Raw genomic sequence first — 17,135 nt, 5'->3', positions numbered from 1 at the left:
AGAAACCCAAACCACCACCACCACCACCTCCAGCAGCAGCAGCAGCAGCGCGTCCCGGAGAGCCGCGGCGCTCTCAAGGAAACAGGACGCAGCTGCAGCGCCGCAGTTCACGGTCAAACCCACAACTCAGACACTGTGTTTTTTTTTTTTCTTACATCGCTCTTTCCTCTGACTCCTCCACACTGAGACCTTCTGCCTGTTGCACACTCTGTGTTCGCGTCTCGCTGGAAGCATGGCTGCCATCAAGGCTCTGGAGCAGTGGTGTAAGCTGCAGTGTGACGGCTACCGAGACGTGGCCATCTCCAACATGACCACTTCTTTCAGGAACGGACTGGCTTTTTGCGCGCTTATACACAAATACAGACCGGATCTGATGTGAGTATTTACCTTTTGGATTAGTGGGTAAAATCTGATCAATTCCTGCTGGAGTTTGGTTTGACTACATGGTTTTCTTTGTCTTCTTGGTATCAACCTAAATGTTTTGTGTTTATTTCAATCATCTTAATGATCATTTGTAGTGTTAAATCTTCTATTTATGAATATTTTTCTAAGGAGATCCATCATAAAAAAAAAACAAATGACGTCTTAAAAACTTTTTCAAACTTTTTCTAGTCTAAATCCTCCATTTTTTCCCCTCCCTACATATCTAACTTCTCCTCTCTCCTCATTGTGTTTCCCAGAGACTATGACTCACTCCGCAAAGAGGATGTGTTTGAGAACAACAGACTGGTAAGATGTCAAGTTGTTCAACCTTTTGTCTCGCTTGAGAGAATCACGCTTCATACTCGAGCTGCAAAATGTGATGCAGCATAAAAACATCCACTTCATTAACCCCGGATACATGATGGCACATGCAGCAACAACACACACACACACGCTCACTGTATTTGCTCTTGTCTTGGCATTTATGCAGCAGATTGGTTAAATATTTAGCTGTTTCAAAGCCAAAAGCCGTACTAATTTCCTCTCAAGACGTGAACGTTTCCAACACCGCCTCTGTCCACGAGAAGTCCTTGTTTTGTTAACCCCCTGTACGACATGAGCAGCCCAGCCGGGACCTCTCCATTATTTAGTCCTCTGCCATCTCCCCCAGCTTCCTGTGACCTGCAGGGTGCTACAGTGTTCACTCTGTATGACTTCCTCGTTGTCTTTGGATGATCCGCCGACAAACCTGAGCCCAGGGGAGAAGCTCTCCAGCCCATCCATTTTGAATGAGGCTTGCTGTCCACGCGCCACTCGATCCTACATGATGGTGATGATGGTTCGCTTGATGTACACTTTCTTGAGAGGAACAGATTTGTGAACGGTGTGTTTGATGGGGTTAAAGTTTTGATCGGCTGCTGAAGATGCTCCCCTGTGCTGAAACGTGAGATTGCAGCTGTAATTCACACTCTTCTATATTTCATGAATAGTGTCACGTTTCTTACAGGTGGTTATTTCAGGAGTTGAAAAATGTTTGTAGCAAAAAAAACAAGCAAAATAGAACCTGGGATTCTTTATCTTTTGTGCCCTTCTTTTATATTAGCACACTTGGTATTCAGAAGGGCTTTTATTTAAATTTAATGAGCATGTCCAGGCTTATCCTAAACAATGCCCTGGTATCCTGCTCCCTCCATCCTCTTTCTTATCCCTGCAAGCTCACAGGAACTGTTCTATTCATTATACAGCCTTTTTCCAGACCTCTCTGGGCCGTGCCACAGAATACTGCTGGTCTATTTAAAGTAAATTGTATTGTTTGACGTGTTTACACATGCTGCAGTTGTAGGAGTCTGTGAATACTTTGTTTTCATACGGCAAAGATGCTTCTTTGTTGGCAAGAAATGAAGGTTGTTGCTGCTTTTTTCTCTCTCTCTCTTTTCTCTTTCAAGGCTTTTCAGGTCGCAGAGGAGAAGTTGGGGATCCCAGCTTTGTTAGATGCAGAAGACATGGTGGCTTTAAGGATCCCAGACAGGCTGAGCATCCTCACCTACGTCTCCCAGTACTATAACTACTTCAAAGGACGGCCTCCCAGTGAGAATATATCTGCTTCACACAATAAAAGCCTTAGCAACTTCATAGACAAGCTTGAGAAGTCCGTCCTCCCACCTCTTCGATTCAAAGCTTTTCCTTACATGTTTCTCTCTCAGAGGTGTGTTGTTTCTTTCTTGTGCTGCGCCGTGGTTGTTCTGACACTAATGGTGTTTTACTCGTCCTCAGTGGGAGGTGTAAAAAGGCCAGCAGAGGGCTCCAAGGAGGAGCCATCAGAGAAGAAAAATCTCCCAGTGGTTGCCAAAAGCTTTGTGTCTAAAAGCGCCATTGAGAATTGTTTACCTTCCACTCTCAAAGCGAAGACCTCACCCAAGCCGGCCAGAGCTGCTGCTCAGGTCAGTACGGATGTCAGACAACATGTCATCAGGAAGTGTTTGCAGTATAGCCTTGTTGTTGTCCACTAGTACTTTAGGTTAAGTGAATGTTAACCCTCTGTACCCACCAGAGGGTTTAAAAGAGATGTTAAAAGAAAAAAAAAGTCCAACATTCATCAGAGCCAGAAACTATGAAAATTCATGGAATTGTCAGAATTACAATTTTGTCCTTGAGCTACTCATGTGGCATGCTGATCCACTGAAAAACTTAACAAATATATACTTAAAATCAGGATATTACATCTAAATTATCGAATTCTACATGTCTCTTTTAAAATTAGGGAAAAATATACAGTTTTTAGTCACCAGAATTGGCCAAAAAAAAAAAGTGTGAGTCTATATGTAGGGACATATGAATCCAGGGCCTTTTCAGATGAACTGCAGGCTGTGCACAGTACAGATAGCAGACTGGTATGGAAACGAATTGAAAGTATAAACAGCAAAATATTCATAGTAGTAAAACAAATAATCAAAGAAATGAAACTGGTGTATGCCATTATAATTTTGTTACACTGTACACAACACGTTATTGAGTTCTCTACTTCTAACCATGGTTGTGCTGTTTCTGTAGAGATGCAGGACTTTATAGTGCAGTAAAAAAAAAAAGAGACAAGAGGAAATAAAAGGCCAGAAAGTGCTTGCTGTTCAGAGGGTTAATAAGGGGACGTGTATTCCCTTTTTGCTTTTCTTCCACAGAAGGTGGTTTTGTCGGAGAACACCAACAAAACCGGGACTCTCAATAGCAAATGTGTTGCATGCAAGAGCCACGTTCATCTGGTTCAGAGGCACTTTGTGGAGGGCAAGCTCTATCACAGAAGCTGTTTCAAGTAAGAATTTAATCAATATTAATTAGTACTTTTTTTTTTTTTTTTAATGTACTGAGGTTTATTTCATTAATCGCTTCATATGAATAACCCTCCACCACCAGATGCAGCGAGTGCTCCAGTGTGCTTCATGCAGGAAGCTACAAACCTGGGAAGAATCCAGACACTTTTATCTGTAACGCCCACCAGACCAACATCAAGCCTCCCTCCTCTGAGGCCAAAAACGGACCCGCCAGTTCAGCTGTACGACCGCGCAGTGCCAGCCAGACCCAGCCTGCACCGCGCCCCTCATCGGTGCTGTCAGCGCCACTCGATGCTGTTCTGAAGCCAATCAGTCCCCTTCCTCCGCCTTCCCAGGCCTGGACGGCCTCGGCCCAGAAGACGCAGGTGGCCCGGCAGAAGTTTTTCCAGTCTGCGTCGCAAGTTACAGAAACCTCAGCCGGCAACAGGAAGGAACCTTTAAGTGTTTTAGGAAGGTCAAAGGTCGCAGTGAGTCCCGATGATGAGAAGAGCCAAGCCGGGGTGAAGACTGGAAAGAAACTGGCGGAGGAAAACTGCAACAATAACAACAAACGCCCATTCACCGTCCGATCGGCGGAGAGACGGTGAGAAGCGCGCCCGCATGCAATCTGTGTCCGTGAATAGGCATAGTCATTTTTGCTAGCATGTGGATGTTTCTAGTCGTTCCCGCTCTGTTGGGCTGACGGTGAGGGGCTTTCTCTCTCTGCAGGTTTGGTGATGAGCCAAGTTCAGCTGGTCTGAGAAAGGATAAATGCAGCCAAGGCCCAGCAGGAAACTGGGGAGGACAGCCCTCCACCAGCCAGACAAACAATAAGGAATCGCCATGTCTAAAGGCCATCAACAAAGACAACACAAGGCCAACAACTGTACACAAAACCGCCAAAGGCAAGCTCGACTAAATTCATTTCACTTGTTCTTGATCCATTATTTGACATCTCGCCACCATCCACTCCGCCTCCCCCTATTCTTTCTCTCTGTCTGTCTCACACATTCATAGAAAACAAAGACCTTTTGTCATTTTTTGCCCTATTTATACAGCCCCGGTGCATCCAGCACGCTGTTAGCTGACATTTTAATTTCTGTCTCACACTAATGAACTTTCAGAGTTGAACTGTCTCTCTTGGGATGGACGTGCATGTACGGGGTGTCAGAGGGGTTGCAGACAGAAACACAATTACTGGAAGTTTTATTGTGAAGGGTATTCAGACGGTTTTATTTTTAGCCTTGACAGAAGTCTTTTTGTTTAACATAGAAACGAACTGTGTCACTCACGAATGTTGACCGTATAAAGACTGAACATGACTCCAACTTGCTTGAGGAACTCCGGCTCTGTAATACAGACGTGGATGTGTGAGGATGAGTCACTTTATCGCATTGTTGTGTGAGACTAGACAATGAAACCCGTAGCTGCTCTCATTATCAGCTGTTCAGGTGAGTGTGACGCAGAAGAGTCAAGGGAGTCTTTTGTTTGTTGTTTACATGAACCTGCATGTCATTGCTGAAGCAGACGTCACACAGACAGCAGTGTACTAACACATCAGCTGTTTTGACATTAGGAATAATTTCAGTACTTGTTACCACGATAAAAAAAAATGTTGTCACTGTGCTGTTATTTGTAGCTAAAACTACTAGCAGATTATTCAAGTTGATTATTTAAGTATTAATTAGCACCAGTGTAAAAACGTTCTTTTTTTTCAGTTGTTTATCAAGCAAAGGTACCAAACATTTGGTAGTTTCAGCTTTTACAATATGAGAAATTTGTGTTTTATTCAAGAATGTCCAGTAAAGATCATTTGTGGCCCTAAGAAGTGAAGACACACTGAAAAAACAAACAAACAAAAAAGCTTCGAAAATCTGGCAGTCATGGTGACCAAAAAACAAAAAAAAGGTATTGTATTGTAAGGTTCAAAAACTATTGTAAAAAATGGTCAATATTAACATGTTGGTGTAATTTTATAGACACATATTGTGAAAGAACAAATTTCTATTTGTAGAAATCTAGTTTTATTATGTGGACAGTTTTGGCCTGTTTATTTATAGTATCATAAAATGAAATAAAGATAATACAGTTTTCAGGGATTTTTCTAGAAATTTTCTGTGGGTTAACAAAACGGGAAAAATCTGTAAAAAATTACTATTTTCAATCCTTCATTTTAATATCTGTAAAATAACAATATTTCTTTAATTTAAATCAAGTAAAAAAAAAACAAAATGTAAAAAAAATCAGCATTGTGGGTGAACCAATCACTATGTGTTACAGATTTACAGATACAGATTTTGATCTGGATGTCATTTACAATTGTGGCTTTTTCTTTTTCTTTTGCAATTTCTTTTTTCTTCTTCTTCTTTTTTTTTTTTTACAGTTAACAGGTAAATTCTTTTTTTTTCTGTGACTACTAGATATTGTCTGTAATTCAAGAAAATAGGGGAAATTTGTAAAATGACAGAAAACAAAATAGTTAAAAAGAAAAAAAAAACACAGTTAAGCTGGTAAAATATATCTAAATAAAATTTCACAGTATGCACTTTTCTTACTTTAATCAGTGACCCATAAAACATTAACAAATAAACTGACAATAAGTGTAATCTAACTATGTTTTCCTTCATCTCATGTTTTCCTGCAGATCCCGTCTACCACGAGTGGCAAACGCAGCTCAAACCTGTACTAAAGTAAGTATGCTCAGCTATTTTAATAATGACTGTTGCTCAATAACTCTCTCTCTTGGCTGGAAGTGGAAAGGTCACTCCAGTGGACAAAAATTGTCTTTAAAGATTCTCCTTTGAACATCTCTGATCTCTCAGCTTATTCACTCTCCAGAATGCAGAATTACGGCGCTTCGTCCATCTCTGTTATTGTTGACCGGCTCCGAGTGAAGCCGCTTAACACTGTCCTCCATCCTAACAACCCACAAGAAGTGCCAGGCCTGAATCTTTCCTACTCTAACACTAGATTTTCTCATTTCTAACCTCTGCTGATGATTCCTCCACTACCTCCATCACCTCTTAATGTTAGAAAATATAAGGTGAGGCTTTTTCTTCATATGATTTCATTCTTATCCAACCTAAAGGCACATTCCGTCTGTGGAATCAGATTAATGTGGTGCTTTTTACAACATGGTAAGAGGCTCATTTCATTGTTTCCCAGTTCCAGAGATGATAAACCTGAAGCCTTTACTGAGCAACACACACCTGGATTCATGTCCACGACGTCCTCTGATGTCTCCGTCAGTACAACAAGGCCTCCCTTGTCTCCAACACCTGCAGTGCCTTCAGTTGCTCTGTTTGATGCTAAATGCTTTACAGAAGTCGGTCCCCAGAGAGCTCCGCCTGGCTCCGGAAGCCGAGGTAGGACTTGTCCTAACACTGTAGTAACGTCTGCCAGGATAGTACATTTTATTAATGAAGGTTTGGATATTATAAGGAACAATCATTGTAAAGTTTAGTGCTTGAAACTGTACTTTCAGCTCGTCTTGACGATTCAAAACCTCATATTTGTCTGCTATAGAGACCATGTGTGACTCTTCTTAATGGGACTTCAGCACAGATCTGTTAAGAACAACAGACCAACACCAAATCATTGTATCATATGCACAATTTGAATGGTGTCTACACATTCTTCTAAAAAGTTGTTTATATGACTAATCGTACAGCCACTTGCGACTCTGAACTGGCGTAAACAAAAAGTGCTTTGAGCTGTAGAGATAATTCGTTAGCTTCTCGTAAAATGGAATGCCAGCATTTGCATATTGGCACTAAACATAAAGTACAGCTGAGCTAATGGATATTTCTTAGTTTCGTAGCTATTTGGTCATCGCTAAGCTACTGGAAGCTTTTTAGAGTGTGGTCCAGTGATGCTGCTACATGAGACGTCCAAGGATCAAAACAGTAATCTTAGTTCATCCTGAGGGGAACATGAATGTCTGTAGTAATGTTCATGACAACCCAACCTACAGTTGATCGCACATTTCACTCAAAGCTACAAGCGTGAACCTCATGGCAGCGTACGAGGAGAAAAGATGAATGGATCACTGAAATCGATAAGATTCATCCTCTGGGAACCATGAATACCTGTATAACAACTGACCCATCAAAAGTTGCTGAGGTCATGGACTTTGTTAATTTGAGAAGTAAACAGTGAAAAACGCATTGCAGGTTGAACCTCTGGAGCTGCAGATCTACATCATGTAAAGCCTCCTGTCCTTATTTTAGGTTTTAAACATGGGAGTCGCTCGCCTGTGAAATCCCCACCCAGACCGCCAGCTGTGGAATCTATTAGCTCTTCGACGACTGCTCCTGCCAATTACGGAAATCCATCAGGTTGGTTCCCACCTTTTTTTTTTTTTTTTAAATGTCATCAAAGCCACACATACATGGCTTCAACCATCTTGTTGATTTCGTATGAGCAGTCATATTTTTTTTTTAAACTGAAAATAAACCAGGTGAAGTCATATGTGACAATGCTTTTCTGAAAAGCTGCCATGAAAGGACTATCTAATCCTATTTTATCTACCTCTTAGCTGCTAAAAAGGGAAAGTATTTGTCACCCACCAACGCCTCCAGGACCGAAATGAGGTCACCCTCTGTAAGTTCCCTCCATTAAGTCTCTTAAGAGATTAATTAACAGCTCTACAAATATGCTTTCATTACATTCCCAGTAAAAAAAAAAAGAAAAAAAGAATGACCTTCTTTACATTAAAGTGGCCAAAGTCAGGATTTTCAAATTAAAATTATCTTTACTTCCCCGTGACTCTTTGTTTTACATCAGGTGAAGTCTTATCACATTCCGGCGGAGCAGATCGAGAGGGAGCTGAATGATATTGAGACAAACTTGGCTCACTTGGAGAAGGAGGGCGTGGAGCTGGAGAAGAAGCTGCGCAGCTGTGAGGAAGGTACTTTTCTTCTTCTGCTGCCGCTGCTCGCCGCTTGCTTCCTCTCTTTTCCTTGTTTAGGCTTGCAGGTATAACTGAATCCCAACAAATGTGTGTTCAGATTTGCTTTCGGGTTTGTGTGTGACGTATGTCTACTTAACCGACCTCTCCAAGAGACCCTGCAGCATATTTCACTAATACACCTGAGAATCACACTGAATTATATCCAATAATTAACCTGGAAAAAGCTACGTTTCTCTGTCCACATCCACACTCCCTCTCTTTTCACGACACCAGTGTGCTACATACATCTTCCTGTTGCTCCCCTGCTCATTTTTTCTACCATTTAAATATCAGTGAATTTAGCCCTGATAGTGACAAAGCTGGTCAACCTCGTAGCAAAGAGGAGGGTTAGCTGACATGGGACACAGACGCTGTGTAATAACACGACACAGTGCTTTGAGGCAAAATGGATCCAGTGATCCTTTCTGCACGCTTGCAACAAAACAACCTCATCACTGAATCCGATATTTTCTGGAGTTTGTGCTGAATCCCTCTGCTGCGTCAGTGTCCTGGTTGCTTCACACATTCGCTCACCGTCAGCTGGAGGTGTGTGTGTGTGTGTGTGTGTGCAGGGGAATTACCTGCCATTTCTATTACTGTTTCTGCAGCCAAATGAGGTGAGAGGCACAGCCAGCCCACAGGGATGTTGCTTCTCCTTTGAGGTAGTAGGAGTAGGGGGCCTGATTGCTTTGCTCAAGGTCAACATGACTCTGGCGTAGTAATATATATTCTGGTCGATTGCTTAAATTTTTTATTTATTTTTTTTTGCCTGCACCACCACCACCACCACCCAGGATGCCTGAGCCGTGTAGTCACTTGGCCAGAATTTGACATCAATCGCACACCAACCTAGGAGATCATCTGCTTCTCAACTGGAATTTGTCAGAAACATGCAGCGCTTGAGTTACAATAAATAAAGTGTTTGTTCTGGCGACGGGCTGCTTGTCCTCTGTCCGGCTTACTCTTTATCGTTTTGATCGATTGGCCACTAATTGGGATTGGAAAATGTTCACCCTGAAATCAATCGATCCACCTACTCAGATATTGTGACTCATTGAAGTAGAAAACACAAACTGTGTTGTATCACGATCGCGCAGAAGACCGATGACTAAACTGTGTAGTTGTTTGGACATCTGGTGTTCGGTGAGGACTTCTTGAAAGTAGTTCCTTCATGTCAGAGTGAAAAATATATATATTTTTGGTGCACATGAATAAATAAAATGAAGCTAATCCCTCCTAGATTTTTGCTTACATGAGGACAAATCTGTGCTTCATTCATTAATTTATTCCCTCTGCATGTTAAAACTTGAGAACACTTTAAAGCATTAAAACAAAATGGCAGCGGGGGCTTTTGTATTTAATGTGATGCTCCAGCTCACATTTTCATTATCCATTATTCTGCAGATTTTTTTTTTTTTTTTCCGTAAAATATGAGCAAATTGTGAGAAAGGCTCATTATAATTACTCAGAGCTAAAGGTGACATCAGGAAGAAGGAGGGAAAAAAAAACAACTTTATTTTGTGTGACCAACAGTCTTAAACCCCAAAGCGAAGAACTTCCTAAAGTGATTATCAACATTGCCACGGATGGTTTAATTTGTAATTTCCTATTTTAAATGAAGTGAGTTTTAAGTGAATTGAGTGCAACATAAAATACTTGGCAAAGCAAAATAAAGGGACGCTCGCGTTCCGTTCGGCACTTCGCAGCAGCAACAGAGGTGACTAACGCTAAGTATACAGTGAATAAGGACAGGCTTGTTGTAACATCCTGTTCTGTGGCGGATGATATCATTCTGACGTTAAATTTAAAGATTCAGATTTAGAATTACCAGCAGTCTGGGCTCCGTTTTAGGATTGTTGGCTGCAACGTAGTCCCTTAATAAAGGCCTTGACATAGTCCCAGGAGGTGAGTCACCCGCCATCTTAATAAACCTCCATCCTCTCAATAAACCTCTCAACCAGCTTCCCACAGCACACAGCAGCCAAATTATCTTAAAAACCTAATTTGCACTTAATGTTATTATTGTGCAAATAACGCAGTCTTAAGAAAACAAATGGGTTTATCTGGTGAAAATAGAATGAGCCATGGTTTGTGGGTGAGGGCGGCTTCTTCACTCTTACAAAATATTAATAAATTATATTAATATATTAAGATGATGTAAAATGTATTATATATATATATATATTCTGCACTTTGCTCTTGCACTGTATCATTAGAGCACAGAGCCAAAGTTGTATTTAAATGTTGCTGTCTGAACACTTTCTGAGCTTAATTTATCCCTGCAGGATTTCATTTACTCACAAGTCAGAAACATTTAGTCGAGTTGTGCTGAACCGTACCAGCCACCCGGAGCAGATAGCAAGTGCAAATTTCAAAGAAACTTCCACAGTCTGTAATGCTTTGTTTCATATTTTTTTAATTTATTTTTTAAAATGAACTGATTGGGATTGATTGATCAACGATGCCGACATCACTGATTACACGTTACAGCGTGAATACACTTTGTTTGTTCACTGATATGTCGCTACCTGTTTTCAGAGGGCGAGGCGGACATACTGATGGACCCACTGATGGTTGACTGGTTTAACCTCATTCGAAAGAAGCAGATGTATGTTAGGAAGGAATCTGAGCTTGTTTACATGTGAGTACTGGTTGTTTTAAAGGTTTAAACTGGTTTTACTGTGTTGGCTCGTGATTTGGGTTGACATTGTTTACCTGAAAAGAATTTTACTTACTAGTGTGTGTATATATATACATAAACACACATATATACATATACACACACATATATATATATTTCTTTTTGCCATGAAAGCTATTTTAATTATATGAAAATGTTTTTTCTCTCTCACTATTTCCAAATAAATGAAACCTGTATCACTTTTATTATTCCTATACACTTAATTGCATTTAACTCTGCAAAGAGGTATGAACTATTAAACCAAACAGACTTACTTATTATAATGTGCACAGTAAATTACCTTTTTCAAAAAAAAAAAGAAAAACATGTTATTGATGAATCCTATGTCAGAGCCAGGACTCAGGAGCTGGAGCAGCAGCAGCCAGGTGTGGAGGGGGAACTTCGCAGGCTGCTGGAGAAGCCAGGTAAAGAGATCACAGAACCTCTGCTCACCAACACCTGCGTTACTTCCTTTTTTCTAACATCTAAGTTTGACAACTCGGTACTGCAGATCATTTAAAGTCCAGAGAGGAGCAACAGCGGGAGAAGAAGCTGATGCAGAGACTGATGGAGATTGTGGACGGCAGGAATGCGATTGTGGAGGGTCTGGATGACGATAGGCTGAGGTAACACAATCCAGCTTAGACCTAGTTTTTATATTACAAGAGGGCTGATTATTTAAAAAGAAATAATGCAGAGAGTGTACCAGTTTGATATGTAAACAGGACAATATGCATAATCAGAGTTTTTCTTTTCTTCGGTCAATTTCAGGGAAGTTGAAGAGGACCTGCAGTTGAATAAAATGATGCAGAATCTCGGTAAGCAATGCACATAATGTCTTTCAGATTTCTCTTTCTAATTTAAGTGCACCTTCTAACACACTGTATGTTTTTTTGGGCGGGGAGAACAGGAGTGAAGAAATCCAAAAATAAGAGGAAAACCTCCATCTCAAAACTGTTCAGGCGAAGAAGTAAAAGACGAGTTGAATGATCCTCAAGGGATTTTTTTTTTTTTTCTAACTAAATTGTCCTCATTTTTATTGTATTAATATTCACTTTAAACATTTAGGGTTTTTATATTTGACTACTACAGTATTTCTGCAGTTTGCTGATGAGAAGGCAAAGGAGGAGAAGTCAAATTAGGAAGAATAATGGATCAAATCATTTATTGCTGCAAATTCAAATCTAAATCTTGATGGTATTTTTGATCAAAGAGTCACTTTTTGTTCTTGGTTTGTTGTTACTTAAATGGAGTGTGTAATTTCTTTATCAGTTATGAGTCTTTTTTTCTTAGTTTTACCGTTTAAAAAAGCTCAGTTATATGGCAAATGCTGTGTAAACATTTTCCTTACATTGCCACACTGCAGTCCAAAGAAACCCCGTTATTACTGATCCCCCTCTTACGTACAGATAGTATATGTTTATGTAGTGATCAGAATGAGGCATCATAGTCATAATTTTAGCGATACAAAATGCTAAGTGGATGCCAGGTTTGAATAATCATCTATCATGATGTTTAAATCACAGAAAGGACACTGTGGCTGCTCCACGTGCAAAATAGGAATGAGGAGTCTAAAGCGTGTAATCCCTCAACAGTCTTGATCCAAAATGAAATTATTTCAGTATTTATTTAATAATGGATTTTAACAAATTTCCTGCAAGGATATTAGTAGAGAGCCTTGACAATTAGGTTGGAATGGCTGTGGAGTGTAAAATGGAGAGCCACACATGTTGCAGACTGTAGTTCCTCTCTCCCACTGTACTGTAGGTGGCAGCCTGGGTATGCTGTATCACCAGGCGAGAACTTGGAAATCCAATTTGCCACAGTACAGACAGTTAATTTCTTTGCTAATTTTATAAATGGTGCAAAAATGTTCGGCTTTGCTGATGCAATAATGTTATGTGAAAGAGGATTAGGTAGAGCAGTAGCTTATGGATGGGGAAGGCTTATAAACTATAGGTTGTATTGAGCTCTTTATCTTCAAACCTGGTTTAATTAAACATTACTCTTTACTAATATCTGCATCAGAATTGCTCCCCACCTGAGCTATTAAAAATGTTTCGAATGACGCGCGGAGCCGCTCATCTGTGGAAATGGCATTGGCGGTGTTTGCGAGGACTGTGATGTTGCATCTTAGAAGGTGTTTAATGGTATGTGCTTGTTCGCTATTTATAGTATTTTAAAACTTGAAATCAGTTGTCCAATAAATCCTTTGAAGATTAGAGTGTATGAGAGGGTGAATTACTTCCTTAATAACAGCTTCCTTTGGCACACATCTCTCTATTTAACCAGATCCCTTCACTTTTTTTTTTTTTTTTTTATCACTCCACTTCCCATGTTACAAGCTTCACCAATGACTATTGATTCAACAAACTCAGACATGGCTTTCAGTGAGAAGCCAACAACGCTCCTTTGCATTAACAGCGATCACAGCCCTGCATCAATGTTTAATAAAGCTCCTTTTTTTAAAGACGGCATCACGATAGCTCGCTGGCGTCAATATATTTCGCAGCTACTTACAAAAACTACACATCTCTCATTTTGAGATGCATGAAATCGTGATCATGAACTTGGAACACAATCTTTCTAGCTGAGCAGAGTTGGAGATGATATTGGTACAAAATGCCACGCGTGATGTGGGTGACAGTCGAGACTGAATGTGTGATATTAGAGTTAATTAAAGCTTTGCGCCCCATCTACTGCAAATGCTTGCACTTCTGCAATTAAGAATCAAAGGCGAGGGCTTAGTGTCAGGGGGGTGTCTAATACATGGTTTTAACAGGAATGGGACCTGATTTGCCAAGCTCCTAGCGACAAGCATTAACAACAGCCTCAAATTAGAGGGACATTAATATTCATAAGTAAAACAATTCATCCTGTGAATGTGTGATGAAATGGAATCCTCTGAGGTGAGCTCTTGTGTCCAGGCTGCCATCGTTCATTAAAATATGCCATTACCCATGAAGTGCTTAATCTTTATGAAAGGGTGGTAAAATCAGTTTGAACTGCTCTGACAGAAAAAGGTGGTAATTGTAATATTGTTCGGCACCTTACATTATGTTAATCCTGTACATTTTTTTTTTTAAATATATAAAACGTGATGGTGTCAAACACTATAGGTTTCTGTGTGTCTCGCCGGAGTTGGGGAAAAAAAATGTACAACTGTCTTTGCTTATGCACGCTGAAATTAGCCTGTTATTCTATTAATACGGCATGAGTGCTTTGTGATGTTTTAGGTTAGCTGCCTTTTGCAACACAATCTAAATTCTGCGCGAGTGTGTGTGTGTGTTTCGTCTTATTCCGCTCCCTGCCAGAGTCTCTGCCACTAGCCTGTAATTATGATCCTCGAGGTAATTTTATCAGGCTCATTAGCTCTGATGAGTAAACGAGAAGCGTGCCTCTAATTTATTGGCCATCCAGGCTGGAGACTTAATTCTCATCAGAGAGATCATAATATTTGTATAGAGAGAAAGATATACAGTACACATATATGTATTTACAAGGCTCCTAAACCCACGACGAGGCCAAGACTTTGTGACTTCAAATCAGTAATTACGCTCATAACAGAAAGTCTGATTGGATAATTGGCCATGTGCTGAAATTATTTCCACAGATGTCATTGTGATGAGCAGAGGCGCACGACATTGTCTCTTTTTGATTCAGGCATGATTTCAAATGAAAGCCATTGTTTGCATTCTAGCGAGTCTTGTGAGTTTATCTTCCTGCACAAAATTAGATTCTCACACCTCTGCAAACAAAATTGCATTGTTTTGTTCCCTGTTCAATAGAGATTATCCATTTTCTGTGTCAGAGAATGTGTTAAGGGAGCGGTGTAAATATGCTCACAATTTTCAGTGTGTAGAAATTTGCATTGAGGGGAAATTATGCATGCTGGCTAGTGGAAATGAAATGTATAAAGTGCATGACTGGTAGACTTGACAAGTGCAGCTTTCATCCATCTCAAATGAATAATTTTCACTTCCCTTAAACATCCTTAATCCAACCATGTTATCAGCGGGCATGCAGGATTCTGCCAGACTTTCTCCTTAACGGCACAGCAACTTTCAACTTGCCAGAGATTCTGCACTGCAGTTGCTTACCACATGGTCTTAGGGACTCACTCTTATCCTTTCCTGCTGGTTTTGTGGATCAGTAAAATTCCTTCAAAACACAATATATACATAACGCAAGTCTTAATAGATAGCAGAATGTCTCACTCTACCCTCCTCTGTGCTGCCTCAGAGGTCGACTTAATGCACTGTATTTTACCTCTGATTCACATTGGCAGAGAACTCAGAGGATGGTGTCTAAAAAAACCTATTTGCTCAGTGGCCCTTTGTCCTCTATTTCAAATTTCAGTGACAGACCCTTCCATGCTCATATAATGTGGTTTGGAAATTCCTATGGCCGTAAAGGGATAGAGGAGGATATTCATGGTAAATTACTCATTTACAGCCCAGCATTCAGCGTTTGTGACTTGTTATTTTTAGGGACATTTGCTTGTCTTCTTTGCTGAAATACATACTTATGATGATACTGTATTGTGGGAAATAACCCCCCCCCCTCTGCATCCCAATCCCTTTTTAATTTATGTATTCTTAACGTGTTCTTCTAAATGCTACTGACAATAAACAATGAAATGTGTAATTGGTGTTTATGCTGTTAATCCCTGTGATAGCCTCTAATATGAAGGGTTACCTGGCTATTTTCAATATCCACTTTCTCAGAAGCCTCGGTTTGCGATAAGAATATTAACCTCATCAATTTCAGGTAACTTTCAACGCTTTAACATCTTGTCTTAAAGACCTACGTGTTAGCAGGAGTCTCAGCCTTGGCATTTAGTGACATTTTAAGCCTTTTAACAGAATCCAGACAGGGATTTGCCGTTTCCACCAAAGGAAAATAATTTATATCCTCCTTTCTGAGAAACTGTGGGTAGAGGGATTAAATGCACCAGAGAGATTTGTATGTGGTGCAAGTAAAACAATATTGTGACTCAGTTAATACATTTCCTACCATCTACTTTCATGCTTTGAGGAAGTCGGGAGTTGTTACTCATCGAGCCCAAGTTGGCTTTGATGCTTTTCTTGTTTAATTTTCTCATTTTCCAGGTTTTCAAGTGTGCAGGTCGCAGCGACGGCAGCGCACCTGAACTTCCTCTTAAAACTGAGCTGCGAGACAATGCGTGGAAGCATCTGAGTCAAGTCTGACCAAGACCAATTATTTTTGCGCTGGCCCCAGCTTTTAAAAAGCTCTGCAACAACCAAATGTTTTCACCCCGCCTCGAATTATATTTAAAACATAATGATGTCATGTGCGCAAGAAAGAAAGACAGAAAGAAAAAAAACAGTTCTGAATGACAGTTTGCAACACAAAAGGTCTTTTCTGTGTGCTGGATGGGTTGTGGACTGTGTGTCTGCCAGTGTGTGTGATGGCTGCTGTGTAGTGGAGACACGCAGGGCTCTGTTCTCTCTGTGGGCAGGCAGCTTTGATGCACTGCCTCTCTTATCTCATGCCTGGCAAGGTTAATGAAGTGGTGGCACTTTTGGAGGAAGTAGAAATGGGATGAGTAGCAAAGACCAGAGGAAGCTTGGAGATGAAACGTCCTGCTCTTAGCGGCTGTAAGTGGCAATTTTGGTGAATTACATAGACAATAAGAAAGGGGGTTGTCATCCTCTTAAACACAACAGTCGTCTGAATCAGGAATGGTTGATTGCATCTCTTTCAGCCGGGTTCATATGAAATTACATTAACATTTAGGCGCCACTTGTAACTTGATCTGTCAAACATCTCCTTATAAGGACACGTTAGCGTTCCCTAACAACATTTAAATCAGTTTTTGTGCCCGGATTGCATTCTTGTGTAATGCGCACCCCCAAAAAAAAGACAATTTTAGCACCTTAAAACCTAGAAGTCGGCTTGTGAAATGCTAAACAGAAGTTGTTTGAGCGTCAGATTGTTCCTCGTTTGAATCCTCGTATGTTTTGCAGAAGGGTGTAGTCTGATCTGGGCCTTTTGAAGACTTCTGAAAACCTGCTGTGCCTTTGTCAGCGGCAACAAGTCCCACTTAAGTGACAGAGTTGGCTTATTTTATTTGTAAAGTGGCTTGGAAGTTGGCTCACGGTTACAGCTTAAACAAAGGGCAGAAATGCCACCCTAATATAAATATAATAACAGCTGATGTACTGCTAATGCTCTGTATTCCTTAGCTTTTTGGTTTTAATATTCCAATTCCCTTTGCATCTATAAGAGCTAATAGGTAAACAGTCCTGAATGG

The 17,135-nt window shown here is 40.4% G+C and overlaps 1 protein-coding gene across 2 annotated transcripts; it reads left to right on the top strand.

The window, feature by feature from the left end:
- Nucleotides 1-168: 168 nt before the first annotated feature.
- micall2a (mical-like 2a) lies at nucleotides 169-15,505 on the top strand. 2 transcript variants are annotated; one of them, XM_008280357.1, is made up of 17 exons: nucleotides 169-375; nucleotides 681-729; nucleotides 1,869-2,010; nucleotides 2,197-2,363; nucleotides 3,099-3,229; nucleotides 3,331-3,831; nucleotides 3,957-4,132; nucleotides 5,872-5,917; nucleotides 6,393-6,592; nucleotides 7,457-7,564; nucleotides 7,765-7,829; nucleotides 8,013-8,136; nucleotides 10,717-10,819; nucleotides 11,210-11,283; nucleotides 11,370-11,484; nucleotides 11,630-11,676; nucleotides 11,769-15,505. In XM_008280357.1, the coding sequence occupies exons 1-17, from the start codon at nucleotides 233-235 to the stop codon at nucleotides 11,846-11,848; spliced, it is 2,271 nt and encodes a 756-aa protein (XP_008278579.1). In that variant the 5' UTR covers nucleotides 169-232; the 3' UTR covers nucleotides 11,849-15,505. The 2 variants fall into 2 exon arrangements, with proteins under 2 accessions (XP_008278579.1, XP_008278580.1); XM_008280358.1 differs by lacking the exons at nucleotides 11,210-11,283; nucleotides 11,370-11,484; nucleotides 11,630-11,676; nucleotides 11,769-15,505 and having other exon boundaries at nucleotides 8,013-8,127; nucleotides 10,717-10,796.
- The last annotated feature ends 1,630 nt before the right edge of the window (nucleotides 15,506-17,135 follow it).

This window comes from Stegastes partitus, unplaced genomic scaffold (genome assembly GCF_000690725.1).
Source record: "Stegastes partitus isolate 25-593 unplaced genomic scaffold, Stegastes_partitus-1.0.2 Scaffold191, whole genome shotgun sequence".
Lineage (NCBI taxonomy): Eukaryota > Metazoa > Chordata > Actinopteri > Pomacentridae > Stegastes > Stegastes partitus.
Note: the sequence above shows the minus strand (reverse complement) of the source record. Positions and strands in the feature narration are given on the sequence as shown.